The sequence below is a fragment of the Pristiophorus japonicus genome, chromosome 2 (assembly GCF_044704955.1).
Source record: "Pristiophorus japonicus isolate sPriJap1 chromosome 2, sPriJap1.hap1, whole genome shotgun sequence".
In the NCBI taxonomy this organism is placed as follows: domain Eukaryota; kingdom Metazoa; phylum Chordata; class Chondrichthyes; family Pristiophoridae; genus Pristiophorus; species Pristiophorus japonicus.
The window spans coordinates 232,895,472-232,913,679 of NC_091978.1; the positions used below are offsets into that span (position 1 = coordinate 232,895,472).

Here is an 18,208-nt window from a genome sequence, read left to right on the forward strand (position 1 = left end):
CTATGATAATGAGCAAAGGGCAGAGGTTTTGAAAAACTGACGCAAAAGATAAGGAAATTTGGGCATAGTGTGAGAACGGGTGTATGTCACTTACGTCTGAATTTTCTCGACCTCCTGTATGGGACATCAGCATCACGCCGATTCCGCATTTATTTGGATGCAAATTTACAGAAAATTTCGGGTCATTGTAGTAAGCTACCAACAGGCAATACAGACTTTTCATAGCCTAATGTAAACTCCAGTAATCGTAGTTCTGCCAATGATGGTTAACAATGTATTAGAACTTTTGTGTAAAAGAGATAGTTTGTCAGGTGATTATGCTTTCTGGGAGAGTTCCCTAAGCAGAGGGAATCATACACAAAGACAGGAGACAGTTCCAGCATACTTATTTGAGAGATCCACTGCATTTGGAATAGCAGTAAGATGATGAATACCTATTTATCATTACACTGCATTTTAGTCTTCTGTGGAAGATATGTACTTAGTACAGCAGGTCACTCGATATGCCACAAGAGACTAGCTTCTCAATGAGACCTGAATATTATACTCTATTAAAGGCTCTTGAAATTGTGTGGGCTGATGTTCCAACTCATACTAAAATTATTCAATTTCTAGACGACAAGATGGAGAGCATCATAAGTTGATTAATTTATTTTAAAACTAAATTAGTGACAAGACAGTAGACCACCTTATAGAGACTCTGATGTTGCAAAAGCTTTTCATTCACTTTGTTTTCTATTATTTTGCCATAATTAGCAGTTCGATACTGGTCTATAGCATTCAAAATCTGATTCTCATTGTTTTTTTGGTCAGCACAATTGTTTCAGCTTTCTACTCACATGGGACAATGGCAGTTGGCAGGCAAAGTTAAAATAGATGAGGCAGAGAAATGGTTCATTCCTCAGATTGAATCAGAGCATTTGTACTATCAGAACTATCAGCTTTTATGAGATCATTCTTTTGCGTGGCTGATCTTAATTTAACCAATTGAATTGCTACACGTTCAAGGGAAAAAAACTTACCACTGGACAATAGATGAAAGACAAGATCCCTGCTATAAGGAAGAGAGCTGGAGCTCGTAAAGTCATCTTTAAAATTTGGTACTTGTAAGAAATTTGATCGTCTGATGCACATATATGGGCATTCAATAAGTAAGGTCGGCGGAATCCATAAATCACAATTACAGCCTGTTTTGGAATTAGAAGGAGAAATTAGCTCTATGAAGTTTCTTCTTTAACAGTTACAGAGCATACCATTATCATCTGAGTGTGCTAATTATATGACATCCAAAAGTACACATTTTCCTCCTTTCTCAATTTCTCAGTGTCTCATGGATGGCAGCAGCACTAGTGAGTGTGTCTAGACAGTTGGATTCAGCAGGCCTCTTACCTCTGGGGAGAACAGTAGAACATGAACCTTTCTTTTCCCAATGTCCACATATGCATATCTTACAGCAGCAGTCAATGAATAGAGATCAGGAATAAGAACTGTGATTTATTTTTCCCCCTTCCTCATCCAAGGACATTGAGGACAACTTTAGTTCGCCCATTCAAGCTGAAGCTAAAAATCAAGCAGTTCAGCACAAACTGTGGATCGAACCTCAAGAGCTTTTTATTCTATGCACAACATGGTGAATTTACCCATTGAGCCATCATGTAGCTGTCAAAGTTTGAAGCACAAATGCAATTATCCTCTTGACCAATGTAAACAAAATGTTTTGTAATTTTGTAATCAGTAATATGACTGTCTGTCATGAGATGCTGTTTAACAGAAAACTGCAGACAATAAAACATGACAAAAGAGGTAAACTGGGTGGTGCACTGAGTCAACACTCTGGACTCTCACCTGCGTGATCTACCGAATCCAATTTAAACAGATGTGATTAAATTTTCCCCTTTCTGTTGGCTACAAGAGCCAATGGGTTTGCACAGTCTCAACTTAGTTCCTGGTGAACATAGGGCTACAGCCCAAACTGCCATAGGCCATCTCACATAGAGGCCACAATTTAAATAAAATGTATTCTACTGATGTACAAATTTATTATAATGCATTTAATCAATAATATCCACTATTTCTCACAATGGCTAAGTTCAAAATGAAACAATAGAGTACGCTTTTATTTTGCTTTTAAGAAGGCTAGTCACACATCTTTTTGGTGAATGAAACTACAAAAGAAGTGTTGTTACACAGATGTTTGTGTGCAAAATAAAGTTTTTGTACAGTACAATTTATAAGCAAAAATGCAGCTTTAAAGATAAACATTTAACATAACATTCTCTATTGGGAATAAAATGAAAAATACTACTAAAAGTAGTAAAGTCCACTATTGCATGTCATTCCGAATGTTCATCCTGGAATTAATACTTTATAGAGCCACCAATACAAGTATAAAGTGAAGATATTATAATGTATGGCTCATTTTGAGGCAACTTACTAATAAATAAGTTGCATGGCCTAAGGAGCCCAAAGGGTTAGTGCAAGCTGACTTGTGCAGATTACATTTCAGTAAACCATGAAGCCAAGGATTTAGGACTTATATTTGGCCTAAACACTTTCTTAAATTTGAATCTTAAGATAATTTTTGCAAAGAGACAGAAGTCTGAGAAAGTAGGAATGGGGTACTGAAGCTGCATGATCAGCCATGATCATATTGAATGGTGGTGTAGGCTCGAAGGGCCGAATGGCCTACTCTTGCCACTATTTTCTATGTTTCTATGTCTCAAGTTGAATAATGCAATCCAAAAGCAGTGACTTAGATCAGTGGTAGTTTTCAAAACATGGCCAGAGTGATTGGAAGGAGGGACTGTGGGTCAGAAAGCGATAGCGTAATATAGTATTGCAATATGCAAATATAGTCATGGTGAAATGGAGAGACTTTGGTCTCGATATTGGCCCGAAAATTGCAGTCGGAGACTGCCTGTGGGCAGATGCCTCCAACCTAAATTTTTTTCCTGAAAGTACCTGGTTGTCCTGGAGGAACGTATACTTAAAAAGGTCCAAAGGCATAGATGCGCAGCCCAGCGTATGGGCACACGCATCCCAGGAACATAAACTCAACCTGGGACCACCAATGAACATGGAGTATTCTCATTGATAATAATGGGAGCTCCATTTGTATGAGCTCCCATTACTATCAATGAGAATACCCTCTAAAACACCAGAAACACAACACACATATTTAAAATTAATTGAAATTGAATTTAATTAAATGTTTTTGGAAAAAAAGATTTAAAAAAAAAAAAGAAGTTTTAATAGGGTTAAAAATAAACTTACCTTTATGGACGGGGTTTTTAATATAAAAATTAGTGATGAAGTTAAATTTTTCTATGTTTTAAAACTCTTACGCTGGTAAAAGTACCTACTTTTACCAGGTGTAAGAGTTTGAAGGACATTCGCTGGGCAAGAGTTGGGCAAATAGCCCAAATCTCCGCCCGAAGGCCCTTCTCCCGGGGATGCATGTTGCACATCGTACGCACCCGGAGAGGCCGCAATTTACGGCCCATTAACTCGGAGGTGGGGAGGGCAGTTTAACAGCTGAAAAACGCAGAAAATCAGGTTTCCCTCAGGTCCTGCCAAATAACAGCAGGACCAAATCAGCATTTTTGGAATAAAAACAGAAAATACTCAACAGGTCAGGCAGCATCTGTGGAGAGAAACAGAGTTAACGTTTCAGGTCAATGATCCTTGGTCAGAACTGGGGATTATATATTTAAAAAAACATTTTTTTTTAATACAGTTGAGAGCCCTGTCAACCATGGTGCAAGGGAATCCTTGGTTGAGGAAAAAGAAAGACATATCGAAAGCACTGGTATGGAAGGTGGCATCATCGGAACAGATGTGACGGAGACGGAAAATCTAGGAGAATGGAATAAGGTCCTTACAGGAAGCGGGGTGGGAGGTAGTGTCGTCAAGATAGCTGTGAATGCCAGCAAGCCGGGGCCATTAGAGGGAGCAGCGTGCGGTGGCTCGATCTAGCCCAGAAATCAGCACGGTCCCGGCCTGCAAGACCATCAGCAGGCCGGGATCATTAGTGGGAGCAGTATGCTGCGGCATGCCACTTCAGAGCAGCGCGTGCTGCTGCAAGAGGGCGACGGCTGATTGCAGTGCAGACAGGTACAGCAGGAGCAGCAAGGTCGTGGCGAAGGAGTGGCAAGAGTTCATAGAGGGATGTGATCGGGGCCCAGGAGAGACAAAAGTTCAGAGCTCAGAAGAGGCGAAGGCCCAGGGGCAGCACGGGCCAGCCCACACTGCGATTGCGTGTGCACTCGGTCTGTGCAGCAGAGCTGGTCTCCAGTCGTCTTGGTTAATCCTTGCCATTGGACCAAGACCTAGCTCTGTCAAGCCCGTGTGGTGACTGGGGTGCAACGGCCACCACATATTTTAAAAATCCAAGCACAGGCATCTTCCACCCTTCAGGATATAGTTCGGGATCCGGAATATCATTAAAACACCTGTGAATTCATCCGTTCTCGGCGTGGAAGCAAGTCATCCTTATTTTGAGGGACTGCCTATGATGATGGGTGTCAGTGAGCTTATTGTGGATGTTGGTCAATAGCATATCCCCAGAAATGGAGACAGGGAAGTTGAGGAAGGAAAGAGTCAGTGATGGACCATATGAAGGCGAGGGAAAGGTGGAAATTAGAAACAAAGTTGATGAAATTTTTCAGTTCAGGGCAAAACATCAATGTACCGGAAAAAGAGATGAGGGAAGGGCCGGAGTAGGACTGGAACAAAGAATGTTCCACATATTCCACGAAAAGGCAGGCATAGCTAGGACCCATATGGATTCCCATTGCAACATCTTTTATTTGGAACATTTGAGTGGAGTCAAAGGAGAAGTTGATCAATGTGAGAACAAGTTCAGTCAGGCGGAGGACGGAGTAGGTGGATGGGGACTGGTTGCGCCTCTGCTCAAGCAATCCTGGTGGGAGATGATGGTGTAGAGGGATTGGATTTCGATGGTGAAAAGGAGACCGTTAGGGCCAGGAAACTGAAAACTGCTAAAGTGGCGGAGGGCGTTGGAAGACTCGCGGATGTGGGTACGAAGAGACTGGACAAGGGGAGAAAAGATATAATTGAGATAGGAAGAAATCAGTTCTGTGGGGCAAGAGCAGACTGAAACGATGTGTCTACCAGTGCAGTCCTGTTGTGGATTTTGGGAAGGAGTTAGAAGCGGGCTGTGCGTTGTTGAGGTCTATGATGTTGGAGGCAGTGGAGGGAAGATCTCCAGAGATGAGATGAGGTTAGTGATAGTCTTGAAGATGATAGCTTGATGTACGATGATGGGGTCATGGTCCAGGGGGAGGGAGGAGGTCTGGACAAGGGGAGAAATAATAATCACGATAGGAAGAAATCAGTTCCATGGTGCAAGTTCTGTGGCATTCAGTCTCTGCAAGGTTGAGGTCCAGTTCTAACGAAAGGACATCAACCTAAAACGTTAACTCTGTTTCTCCGCAGATACTGCCTGACCTGCGGAGTATTTCCAGCATTTTCTGTTTTTATTTCAGATTTCCAGCATCCGCAATGTTTTGCTTTGGTATCCCATTACTGGCATTCTGTTGTATAGTTTTGATTATTATGCCAACAGAAACATACATTTTCATGTTAGAAAAATAAAAATTCAGTCTACTGGTGCAAACTTGCTTCTCCTGTATCAGAGGGCCACTTTAGAAATCAGGAAAAAAATATCATCAGCGGTCCAGGTCCCAATCCAGGAACCCTTTGACCCCACCTGTGCTGAGTGTCCTTGAGGTATGTCTGGTGGGACCACACATAACTATGTTGGGTCCTGCCTGAGGGAGCTCCAGTACCATACACTTATGGTCCAGTAGGGGCAGGAGCTGGCTCCATCCCCACAAGATTATCCTGGAAACTCTAACAAAATGCCAGTACCTGGTGTATCTGTGTTCCAGCAGATTTTGTGGCCATTCAATGGATTCCGATGGAATGGCCAAGGAACTTCAGCCCCATAATGTTAGTTCCTTTCTGCCAGATTGCTACAAGACACATCAATATGCATTGAATTCATACCTGAATTAATCCAATGATAATGGCACAAACACAAAATGACAGAATTCCAAGTGGGTCATCTGGAAATGAGGCCATCAGAGAAAACTAAGGGAAAAATGTTTTAATAACAAGTTTCAGTGGATTGTAGATATAATATTTATTGAAGCCTAACCAAAAAAATTGTAATTCAACATGGATATGACTAAAATTTTCTAAAATTCTAACTACCACTAAATCAAAGTATAACATGCCTTAACAGGGTGTGTATTTTATGAACTTATAAAAAGTTTTACTGGGGAAAATTATCCATTTGAAAATTAAAGATATCAAAGCAATGTGTATTTTCTCAAAAACAATATATTTAAAAAGTTACTGCTTTAAAACGTAGTGGCATGTCCTATTTATATATATTGTAGATCGAATCATAGAATGGTTACAGCACAGAAGGAGGCCATTCTGCCTTTTGATCCCCTGCCGGCTCTCTGCAAGAACACTTCAGCTAGTCGCATTCCTCTGCTCATTGCCTGTAACCCTGCATTTTTTTTTCCTTTCAGGTGCTTATCCAATTCCCTTTTGAAAGCCACAATTGAGTCTGCCTCCACTACCCTTTCAGGCAGTGCATTCCAGATCCTAACCACTCGCTGTGTAAAAAGCTTTTTCCTCATGTTACTTTTGGTTCTTCTGCCAATCACTTTAAATCTGTGTCCTCTGCTTCTCGACCCTTCAGCCAATGGAACCAGTTTCTCTCTATCTACTCTGTCTAAACCCCCTCAGGATTTTGAACACCTCGATCAAATCTCCTTTCAACCTTCTCTGCTCCAAGGAGAACAACCCCAGCTTCTCCAGTCTATCCACATAACTGAAGTTCTTCATCCCTGGAACCGTTCTTGTAAATCTTTTCTGCACCCTCTCTAAGGCCTTCACATCCTTCCGAGAGTGCGGTGCCCAGAATTGGACGCCCTATTCCAGTTGAGGCCGAACCAGTGTTTTATAAAGGTTCATCATAACTTATTTTCTTTTGTACTCTGTACCTTTTTTAATGAAGCCCAGGATCCAATTTGCTTTTTTAATCTGCCCTCCCATCTTCAACAATTTGTGCACATACACCCGCAGGTGTCTCTGCTCCTGTACCACTTTTAGAATTATACGCTTTAGTTTATATTGCCTCTCCTCGTTTTTCCTGCCAACATGTATCACTTTACACTTTTCTGTGTTAAACTTCATCTGTCACGTGTCTGCCCATTCCACCAGCCTGTCTATGTCCTCTTGAAGTCTATCACTACCCTGAATTGTGCACTGTATACCCAAGTCCAAGTCACTAATATATATTAAGAAAAGCAGTAGTCCTAGTACCGACCCCTGCGAACACCGCTGAATACCTTGGAAGTCCATGTGCACTACATCAACCGTAATGCCCTTCATCAACCCTCTCTGTTACCTCATCAAAAAACTCAATCAAGTTAGTTAAACACGATTTGCCTTTAACAAATCCGTGCTGGCTTTCCTTAATTAATCCACACTTGTCCAAGTGATTGTTAATTTTGTCCCGGATTATAGTTTCTAAAAGCTTCCCCGCGACCGAGGTTAAACTCACTGGCCTGTAGGTGCTAGGGTTATTCTTACACCCTTTTTAAACAAGGGTGTAATATTTGCAATTCTCCAGTTCTCTGGCACCTCCCCCGAATCTAAGGAGGATTGGAAGATTATGACCAGTATGTCCGCAATTTCCAGTTTTACTTCCCTCAGCATCCTAGGATGCATCCCATCTGGTCCTGCTGACTTATGTACTTTTAAGTAAAGCCAGCTTTTCTAGTACCGCTATTAATTTTTATCCCATCCAGTATCTCAACTATCTCCTCTTTCACTTTGGCAGCATCCTTGGTAAAGACAGATGCAAAGTACTCATTTAGTACCTCAGCCATGCCCTCTACCTCCATGTGTAGGTCTCCATTTTGGTTCCTAATCGGCCCCACCCCTCCTCTTACTACTTGTTTATTATTTTTATGCCTATAGAAGATTTTTGGATTCCCTTCTCTGTTCGCTGCCAATCTATTCTCATGCTCTCTCTTTGCCCCACTTACTTCCTTTTGCATTTGCCTCTGAATTTTCTATATTTGACCTGGTTCTCACTTGTATTCTCAACCTGACATATGTGCCCTTTTTCTGTTTCATCTTACTCTCGATCTCTTTCGACATCCAGGGAGCTCTGACTTTGGTTACCCAACCTTTCCCCTTGTGGGAATGTACCCCGACTGTACCTGAACCAGTGTTTCAACTTCTGCAGTATATATTTACTTACTGTATAAATTTACTTACTGTATAAGGCAGGAAGGTTATCAGCATCATACATGCCTAAAAAACAGAAATATTGAACTACTTTAGACACCAATACAGACTGAGGCTGCGATCTAGGAGACTAATACCAAATAAAGCTGTTGTTAAGTATTATTTTTGCTTCATACAAAGTGGTTTAAGATTTACACCGATGAAAAAATGGCAATTCAATTGGAGAGTCTATTCTCAATCTGACTCCTGAGTGACAAACCACGATACGCTAAACCCCCTTCCAGTAGTTAGTCTCACATCACTTAGGCTTCGCATCGGGTGCAGTACAACCTCAGCTCGGTGCAAACTCCTGTTTTACATAAGAACATAATAGGAGCAGGAGTAGGCCATTTGGCCCCTCGAGCCTGCTCCGCCATTCAATAAGATCATGGCTGATCTGATCATGACTCAGCTCCACTTCCCTCTCTGCCTGCTTTCCATAACCCTTTATTCCCTTATCGCTCAAAAATCTGACTATTTCCAACATAAATATATTCAATGACCCAGCCTCCATAGGCAGAGAATTCCATAGATTTACAACCCTCCGAGAAGAAATTCCTCCTCAACTCAGTTTTAAATGGGCAGCCCCTTATTCTGAGACTATGCCCCCTAATTTTAGTTTCCCCTATGAGTGGAAATATCCTCTGCATCCAGCTTGTCGGCCCCCTCATTCTCTTATATGTTTCGAAAAGATCACCTCTCATTCTTCTGAACACCAATGTGTATAGGCCCAACCTATTCAACCTATCTTCATAAGTCAACCCCCTCATCTCCGGAATCAACCTCGTGAACCTTGTCTGAACAGCCTCCAATGCAAGAATATCATTCCTTAAATACGGAGACCAAAACTGTATGCAGTACTTTAGGTGTGGCCTCACCAATAACCTGTACAGTTGTAGCAGGACTTCTCTGCTTTTATACTCCATTCCCCTTGCAATAAAGCCAACATTTCATTTGCCTTCCTGATTACTTGCTGTACCTGCATACTAAATGTTTGTGTTTCGTGCACAATGACCCCCAGGTCCCTCTGTACTGCAGCACTTTGCAATTTTTCTGCATTTAACCGTGACTTGGTGGGCACTTTATAAACGTAGTATGAAATCTGTTGAACAGAAGTGATGCTCCTACTCAGACTCTCCGAACAAGAAATTAGCCACAAAGCCCAGATTCACTTGGAACTAAATGCAATGCAAGATGTAATTGGCAGTGCAATTGAGATCTGCTGGTTGCACATCACACTGTATAGATAAAGAAAGGAATGTTAGAATGACTGACAGACTTGCATTTAGATAGCGCCTTTCACGACCACCGAACGTCTCAAAGCGCTTTATAACCAATGAAGTACTTTTGGAGTGTACTTACTGTTGTAATGCAGGCAACGTAGTAGCCAATTTGAGCACAGCATAGTCTCACAAACAGCAATGTGATAATGACCAGAGAATCTGTTTGTTAGTGATGTCTCCTTAACTGAGACTCTGCCTTTGACTCGAATGTCCTCGACTCCATCCTGCAGCATGCTACCCGCCACCTTCTCAGCAAAACCCCAGCCGTGCAAAAGATAGAAAAGGCTCAAGAACAACATGGCAACAGGAGCGGATGGAATCCTTGCTGAGGCACTAAAGTATGGCGGAGAGGCACTATTAGCATGAATGCGTGACCTCATCTGGAAGGAGGAGAGCAAACTGGGAGATCTCAGGAGATGCAGTAATCGTGACCATCTTTAAAAAAAGGGACATCCGACTGCAGCAACTACAGAGGAATCTCCCCATTATCAGCCACTGGGAAAGTCTTCTCCCTGTGGCTGAGAAGCTCCTCCCGAAGTCACAGTGCGGATTCCATCCACTACGGGGCACAACGAACATGATCTTTACGGCGCGACAACTGCAAGAGAAATGAAGGGAACAACACCAACCCTTGTACCTGGCCTTCTTTGACCGTACGAAGGCCTTCGACACTTAACTGCGAAGGACTATGGAGAGTCCTCCTCCATTTCGGTTACCCCCAAAAGTTTGTTGCCATCCTCCGCCTGCTCCACGACGACATGCAAGCCGTGATCCTGACCAACGGATCCACCACAGACCCAATCCATGTCTGGACCGGGGTCAAGCAGGGCTGCATCATTGCGCCAACCCCTCTTCTCGATCTTCCTCGCTGCAATGCTCCACCTCACAATCAACAAGCTCCCTGCTGGAGTGGAACTAAACTACAGAACCAGTGGGAACCTGTTCAACCTTCGTCGTCTCCAGGTCAGATCCAAGACCGTCCCATCCTCTTGTCATCGAGCTACAGTACGTGGATGACGCTTGCGTCTGCGCACAGAGACTGAACACCAAGTCATAATCAACATCTTCACTGAGGCGTACGAAAGCATGGGCCTTACACTAAACATCCGTAAGACAAAAGTCCTCCACCAACCTGACCCCGCCACACAGCACTGCCCCCCCAGTCATCAAGATCCACGGCGTGGCCCTGGAAAACATGGACCATTTTCCATACCTTGCGAGCCTATTATCACAGCAGGGGCAGATATCGACGATGAGGTTCAACACCGCCTCTAGTGCGCCAGCGCAGCCTTCGGCCACCTGAGGAAGAGCGTTTTCAAAGATCAGGCTCTCAAACCTGCTACCAAGCTCATGGTCTACAGGGTTGCAGTGATACCCGCCCTCCTGTATGGCTCAGAGACGTGGACTATATACAATAAACATCTCAAATTGCTGAAGAATTACCACTAACGATGTCTTCGCAAGATCCTGCAAATCCCCTGGGAGGACAGACGCACCAACATCAGTGTTCTCGATCAAGCCAACATACCCAGCATCGAAGCACTGACCACACTCGATCAGCTCCGTTGGGCGGGCCACATTGTTCGCATGCGGGACACAAGACTTCCAAAGCAAGCTCGGAACTCCTACACAGCAAGCGAGCCCCAGGAGGGCAGAGGAAACGTTTCAAGGACACCCTCAAAGTCTCCTTGATAAAATGCAACATCCCCACAGATACCTGGGAGTCCCTGGCCAAAGACAGCCTTAAGTGGAGGAAGAACATCCGGGAGGTCGCTGACCACCTCGAGTCTCGTCGCCGAGAGCATGCAGAAAGCAAGCGCAGCCAGCGGAAGGAGCGTGCGGCAAACCAGACTCCCCACCCACCCTTTCCTTCAACGACTGTCTGTCCCACCTGTGACAGAGACTGTAATTCACATATTGGACTTCAGTCACCCAAGAACTCACTTTTAGAGTGGAAACAAGTCTTACTCAATTTCGAGGGACTGCCTATAATGATGATGATGATGGTTAAAGGATAAATATTGGCCAGGATATTGTGAAGAACTCTCCTGGTCTTCTTCAAAGTAGTGCCATGGGATCTTTTACGTCCACCTGAGAAGGCAGACGTAATGGTTTAACGTCTCAACTGAAAGATGGCACCTCAAGACAGTGCAGCAACCCCTTAGTATTGCACTGGAGTGTCAGCCTATATTGTGGTGCTCAAGTTTCTGGAATGGGACTTGAACCCATGACCTTCTAACTTAGTGTGCTACCAATGAGCCACAGATGAGACCACGACAGCCTATAATACATACATTATATGGAAGTTATAAAGAAACATTTGCCAATTTTGATTAATTCCATTGATCTTACTGTTCTGCTATGCTTTCCTTATGCTCCTACAATACTGGTGCTGTTTTCTGAGCGATGTGAACAAACAGCACAGAATATCATCTCACTCTCAGGATAGATGATGACCCAGAAGTTCTGCATGTGCATGCTTAATACGTATACACTGAACACACTTTTATAAGCCATGCACTGCAAGAGTGCCAGTTTCAAATGTTTTTTATTACAAAGTTCCACTTTTTTCTTTGTTTTTTTTTTCTCCTCTCCTGAATACACTGACACCTTACTGGAGAATGGTTCTACAGTAGCTAGTTGCCCTCCTTTAAGCTCACCTAAATAAGTAGCAGCAGATCAGTTGACATGGAGAACACTGCAGTTGAGCATGATCCTATCTACACACTCACTTTCAGCAGTGGAATGACCCAGCTTATTTTCCTCTTCCTAGCCCTGCGGCCAACATTACTTCACTCACTGAGATCAACCAATTCAGCATAGATAGGGTATTGAACCTGGATCCTTCCTGGTCTCTGTGGCAGTTATTCAGTCATTTCAGATCAGGATGAAACAGGTAGCAATACACTCTAGTACTGAGTGCAATACAAAAGATACAAAAATACAACCATAGCATGAGGAACAATTTCAAGGTGGAATTAAAAAAGGGCAGCATCTGACGAATGACAGAAAGTTACAACTACTCTTTCACTATAGTGAACATTTGAGCTTACTTTAGTTGGTATGATATTTAGAGGCAGATTGTAGTGAAGATTGTATACTCACCAAGTTGAGAAGGGCAAGAACGTCATCTATTCGCTCAATCACTTGGAATAATCTACCAAAAATTTGAGATATTTAAAAATTAGTTCTGTATTCATAAGTAATGCAAATTTAAAAAATAAAAATAAATAGGAAATACTTCAAAGTAGGAATACATTATGCCATCATATTCATACTAATAAAACTTGGTGGTGTTCCTGAAATATTGGCTGCAACATTTCTTCACATAACATACAGTAATAAGAAGCCCTGCAACTCATCTATGATTTGTTCTGCTGAGATAGTACTTGTTTCAACAGTAAGACAACAGTTAAACAGCATCGCAGTTGTAGAAGCAATATTTACCTGATATGCGAGGCCCAAGCTACAGTCACTATTAAAAATGTCATAATGTACACAGCTATCTTGGTTGTAAGAAGCTGCTGAAGACTTTCTTCCAGTTCCTAGTTTAGAAAATATAATGATGTTATCTGGCAGTGAATGTTACCAAAATGAACACAAATACTATGGCCCCAAGTTTCCACATGATTTGCTCCTGATTTTTTAGGAGCAACTGGTGTAGAACGGAGTATCTTAGAAATCGGAATTCTCGTCATTTAGTTTGCTCCAGTTCTAGTCAGTTAGAACAGTTTCACTTTAGAACAGATTTTTTTTTCTTCAAAAGGGGGCGTGTCCGGCCACTTACGCCTCATTTCAAAGTTTCGTGAGTGAAAACTTACTCCAAACTAACTTAGAATGGAGTAAGTGAAGATTTTTGTACGCTCGAAAAAACCTTGTCTACACTTTAGAAAATCAGGCGTAGGTTACAAATCAGGCATAGGGAATGGTGGGGGGGGGGGGGGGGGTTTAAAGGGAAGTTTACAAACATTAAACACTTCAGTTTTACAAATAAAGAGCCATCATCAATAATAAATGATAAATACATCAATAAATCAACCAATAAATCAATCAAAAAAAATTAACAAGAAATAATTTTTTTTTTTTAAATCAATAAATAAAACATTTTCTACTTACCGACTGCAGCACCGGGAGCCCTCCAACAGCGTGCTGGGATGTCCCCCTCAGTGTGTCTCTGTCAGTGTCTCTATCTCTCTGTCTCTCATTCTCTGACTGCCAGTGTCTGTGTTTCTGACTGGGGTGGTTGAGGGGGAGATGGGGGGGTGGGGGAGAAGGGGGAGGGGTGGGGGAGAAGGGGGAGGGGTGGGGGAGGGGTGGGGGAGGGGTGGGGGAGAAGGGGGAGGGGTGGGGGAGAAGGGGGAGGGGTGGGGGAGAAGGGGGAGGGGTGGGGGAGAAGGGGGAGGGGTGGGGGAGAAGGGGGAGGGGTGGGGGAGAAGGGGGAGGGGTGGGGGAGAAGGGGGAGGGGTGGGGGAGAAGGGGGAGGGGTGGGGGAGAAGGGGGAGGGGTGGGGGAGAAGGGGGAGGGGTGGGGGAGAAGGGGGAGGGGTGGGGGAGAAGGGGGAGGGGTGGGGGAGAAGGGGGAGGGGTGGGGGAGATTGGGGGGGGAGGAGATTGGGGGGGGAGGAGATTGGGGGGGGGAGGAGATTGGGGGGGGAGGAGATTGGGGGGGGGAGGAGATTGGGGGGGGGAGGAGATTGGGGGGGGGAGGAGATTGGGGGGGGGAGGAGATTGGGGGGGGGGAGGAGATTGGGGGGGGGGAGGAGGAGATTGGGGGGGGGGAGGAGATTGGGGGGGGGAGGAGATTGGGGGGGGGGAGGAGATTGGGGGGGGGAGGAGATTGGGGGGGGGAGGAGATTGGGGGGGGAGGAGATTGGGGGGGGGGAGGAGATTGGGGGGGGGGAGGAGATTGGGGGGGGGAGGAGATTGGGGGGGGGGGAGGAGATTGGGGGGGGGGAGGAGATTGGGGGGGGAGGAGATTGGGGGGGGAGGAGATTGGGGGGGGAGGAGATTGGGGGGGGGAGGAGATTGGGGGGGGAGGAGATTGGGGGGGGGGAGGAGATTGGGGGGGGGAGGAGATTGGGGGGGGGAGGAGATTGGGGGGGGGGAGGAGATTGGGGGGGGGAGGAGATTGGGGGGGGGAGGAGATTGGGGGGGGAGGAGATTGGGGGGGGAGGAGATTGGGGGGGGAGGAGATTGGGGGGGGGAGGAGATTGGGGGGGAGGAGATTGGGGGGGGAGGAGATTGGGGGGGGAGGGAGATTGGGGGGGAGGAGATTGGGGGGGGGGAGGAGATTGGGGGGGGGGGAGGAGTTGGGGGGGGGAGGAGATTGGGGGGGGGAGGAGATTGGGGGGGGAGGAGATTGGGGGGGGGAGGAGATTGGGGGGGGGAGGAGATTGGGGGGGGGAGGAGATTGGGGGGGGGAGGAGATTGGGGGGGGGAGGAGATTGGGGGGGGGAGGAGATTGGGGGGGGAGGAGATTGGGGGGGGGAGGAGATTGGGGGGGAGGAGATTGGGGGGGGGAGGAGATTGGGGGGGGGAGGAGATTGGGGGGGGGAGGAGATTGGGGGGGGAGGAGATTGGGGGGGGGAGGAGATTGGGGGGGGGAGGAGATTGGGGGGGGGAGGAGATTGGGGGGGGGAGGAGATTGGGGGGGGGAGGAGATTGGGGGGGGGAGGAGATTGGGGGGGGGAGGAGATTGGGGGGGGGAGGAGATTGGGGGGGGGGAGGAGATTGGGGGGGGGGAGGAGATTGGGGGGGGGGAGATTGGGGGGGGGGGAGATTGGGGGGGGAGGAGATTGGGGGGGGAGGAGATTGGGGGGGGAGGAGATTGGGGGGGGAGGAGATTGGGGGGGGGAGGAGATTGGGGGGGGAGGAGATTGGGGGGGGGAGGAGATTGGGGGGGGGAGGAGATTGGGGGGGGAGGAGATTGGGGGGGGGAGGAGATTGGGGGGGGAGGAGATTGGGGGGGGGAGGAGATTGGGGGGGGGGGAGGAGATTGGGGGGGAGGAGATTGGGGGGGAGGAGATTGGGGGGGGAGGAGATTGGGGGGGAGGGAGATTGGGGGGGGGGAGGAGATTGGGGGGGGAGGAGATTGGGGGGGGGAGGAGATTGGGGGGGGGAGGAGATTGGGGGGGGGGGAGATTGGGGGGGGGAGGAGATTGGGGGGGGGAGGAGATTCGAGGGGAGGAGATTCGGGGGGGAGGAGATTCGGGGGGGGGGGAGGAGATTGGGGGGGGAGGAGATTGGGGGGGGGAGGAGATTGGGGGGGGGAGGAGATTGGGGGGGGGAGGAGATTGGGGGGGGGAGGAGATTGGGGGGGGGAGGAGATTGGGGGGGGAGGAGATTGGGGGGGGGAGGAGATTGGGGGGGGGAGGAGATTGGGGGGGGGAGGAGATTGGGGGGGAGGAGATGGGGGGGGGGAGGGAGATTGGGGGGGGGAGGAGATTGGGGGGGGGAGGAGATTGGGGGGGGGAGGAGATTGGGGGGGGGGAGGAGATTGGGGGGGGGGAGGAGATTGGGGGGGGGAGGAGATTGGGGGGGGGAGGAGATTGGGGGGGGGAGGAGATTGGGGGGGGGAGGAGATTGGGGGGGGAGGAGATTGGGGGGGGAGGAGATTGGGGGGGGAGGAGATTGGGGGGGGAGGAGATTGGGGGGGGAGGAGATTGGGGGGGGAGGAGATTGGGGGGGAGGAGATTGGGGGGGGGAGGAGATTGGGGGGGGGAGGAGATTGGGGGGGGGAGGAGATTGGGGGGGGGAGGAGATTGGGGGGGGGAGGAGATTGGGGGGGGGAGGAGATTGGGGGGGGGAGGAGATTGGGGGGGGGAGGAGATTGGGGGGGGAGGAGATTGGGGGGGGAGGAGATTGGGGGGGAGGAGATTGGGGGGGGAGAAGATTGGGGGGGGAGAAGATTGGGGGGGGGGAGGAGATTGAGGGGGGGAGGAGATTGGGAGGGGGGGAGATTGGGGGGGGGAGGAGATTGGGGGGGGGAGGAGATTGGGGGGGGGAGGAGATTGGGGGGGAGATGAGGAGATTGGGGGGGGAGGAGATTGGGGGGGGGGAGGAGATTGGGGGGGGAGGAGATTGGGGGGGGAGGAGATTGGGGGGGGGAGGAGATTGGGGGGGGGAGGAGATTGGGGGGGGGGAGGAGGAGATTGGTGCTGGGGAGGAGATTGGGGGGCGGGGGGGAGGAGATTGGGTGAGTGGGGGAGGAGAAGGGGGAGGGAGGCTGAACGGGCTGGGCCCGAGACTTCAGGCAGGGCCCGTCCCCAGCACAGATTTACAGGTAGATGGCGTTGGGTCGGGTCGGGGGGGTTGTGGGAGGTTCGGTTCGGTTCGGGTCGGGGAAGGGAGAGGGAGGTCAGGACGGGCCCGGTCCGGGGGGGGGGCGGTGCGGGAGGCGGGGGGAGGAGGAGTTGGTGTCCGGTCCGGGGGCGGGAGAGCGGGTATCGGGTCCGGTCCGGAGGCAGGGGGGGGGGGAAGGAGCAGGTGTCGGGTCCGGTCCGAGGGCAGGGCGGGAAAGCGGGTGTCGGGTCCAGTCAGGAGCGGGTGTCGGGTCCGGTCCGGAGGCGGGAGTCGAGTCGGGTCGGGAGGAAGCAGGAGCTGGCTGTGGGAGGATCCTTATTCACGCAGCCCCAGTGAGGCCATTCGGCCAGGGCTCGGGGCTGCGTGCTTCAGCCCCTCCCACACAGTTTCAGACGCCTGGAGCTGCTGCACGTGCGTGCCCACTGTAGCGCGCATGTGCAGAGGTCCCGGCACTGTTTTCAGCGCAGGGACCTGATTATTAATATCCTAATAATCATATTAGGATTATAATTAAACTCAAATTAGCTTCATATTCAACATAAACCACAACAGTTTTAAAAAAAGGGTATGAATTCTCTTTTTTCCTGTCTGTACAGGACTTGTATCTCTGGCTCTCAGACCTCTGCAGCAAATAATGCTCTTCACTCACTAGATTAGTGCCTGGTAATAGAAAAAAAAACAACTTGCACTTATGTAATACCTTTCAGGTCCTTAGGACATCCTAAAGCATTTAAAGGCCAATCAATTACTGTTGACGTGTAGTCACTGTTGTTTTGTTGGCAAATGCAGCAACTAATTTGCGCAAAGCAGGGTCCAACATAAAGCAATATGATGAATAACCAGTTAATCCATTTTTGGTGGTGTTGGTTGTGTAGGACATGGGGAGAAATCCCTATTCATCTTTGAATAGTGTCATGGGATCTTTTACGTAAACATGAGGGGGCAGACAGGGCCTCTATTTAACTTCTCATCCAAAAGACACCAACTCAGACAATGCACTTCCTCAGTACTGCACTGAAGTGCCAACCTGGATTGTATGCTTAAATCCTAGAATGGGGCTTGAACCTACTAACTCAAAAGGCAAGGGTACTACTACTAAACCAAGGCTGATGCATGTTTTGGTTTTCTTTCTCCCCATCCTACTTTATTGGAAAGGGGAGAAACTCCAGTCTCCCATTGAACTGGAAAATATCAACTTTGCTTCTAATTTCTATCTTTCCCTTAACTTCATATTGTCCATCTCCAACACTTCCCTTCCCTTCCTTGACTTCTCCGTCTCCATTTCTGGGG

The 18,208-nt window shown here is 47.8% G+C and overlaps 1 protein-coding gene across 3 annotated transcripts in view; it reads right to left on the reverse strand.

Annotated features, from left to right (window-relative positions):
* The window catches only part of tmem175 (transmembrane protein 175), a 70,969-nt gene that overhangs the window by 17,353 nt on the left and 35,408 nt on the right, over positions 1 to 18,208 (reverse strand). For all 3 annotated transcript variants that reach the window (XM_070871064.1, XM_070871065.1, XM_070871066.1), the window contains 5 exons: positions 13,065 to 13,162; positions 12,723 to 12,774; positions 8,326 to 8,361; positions 6,031 to 6,114; positions 1,023 to 1,187 (listed from right to left, as the gene is read on the reverse strand). In XM_070871064.1, coding sequence (XP_070727165.1) covers positions 1,023 to 1,187; positions 6,031 to 6,114; positions 8,326 to 8,361; positions 12,723 to 12,774; positions 13,065 to 13,162 — 435 coding nt within the window. The remainder of the gene's footprint in view (positions 1 to 1,022; positions 1,188 to 6,030; positions 6,115 to 8,325; positions 8,362 to 12,722; positions 12,775 to 13,064; positions 13,163 to 18,208) is intronic.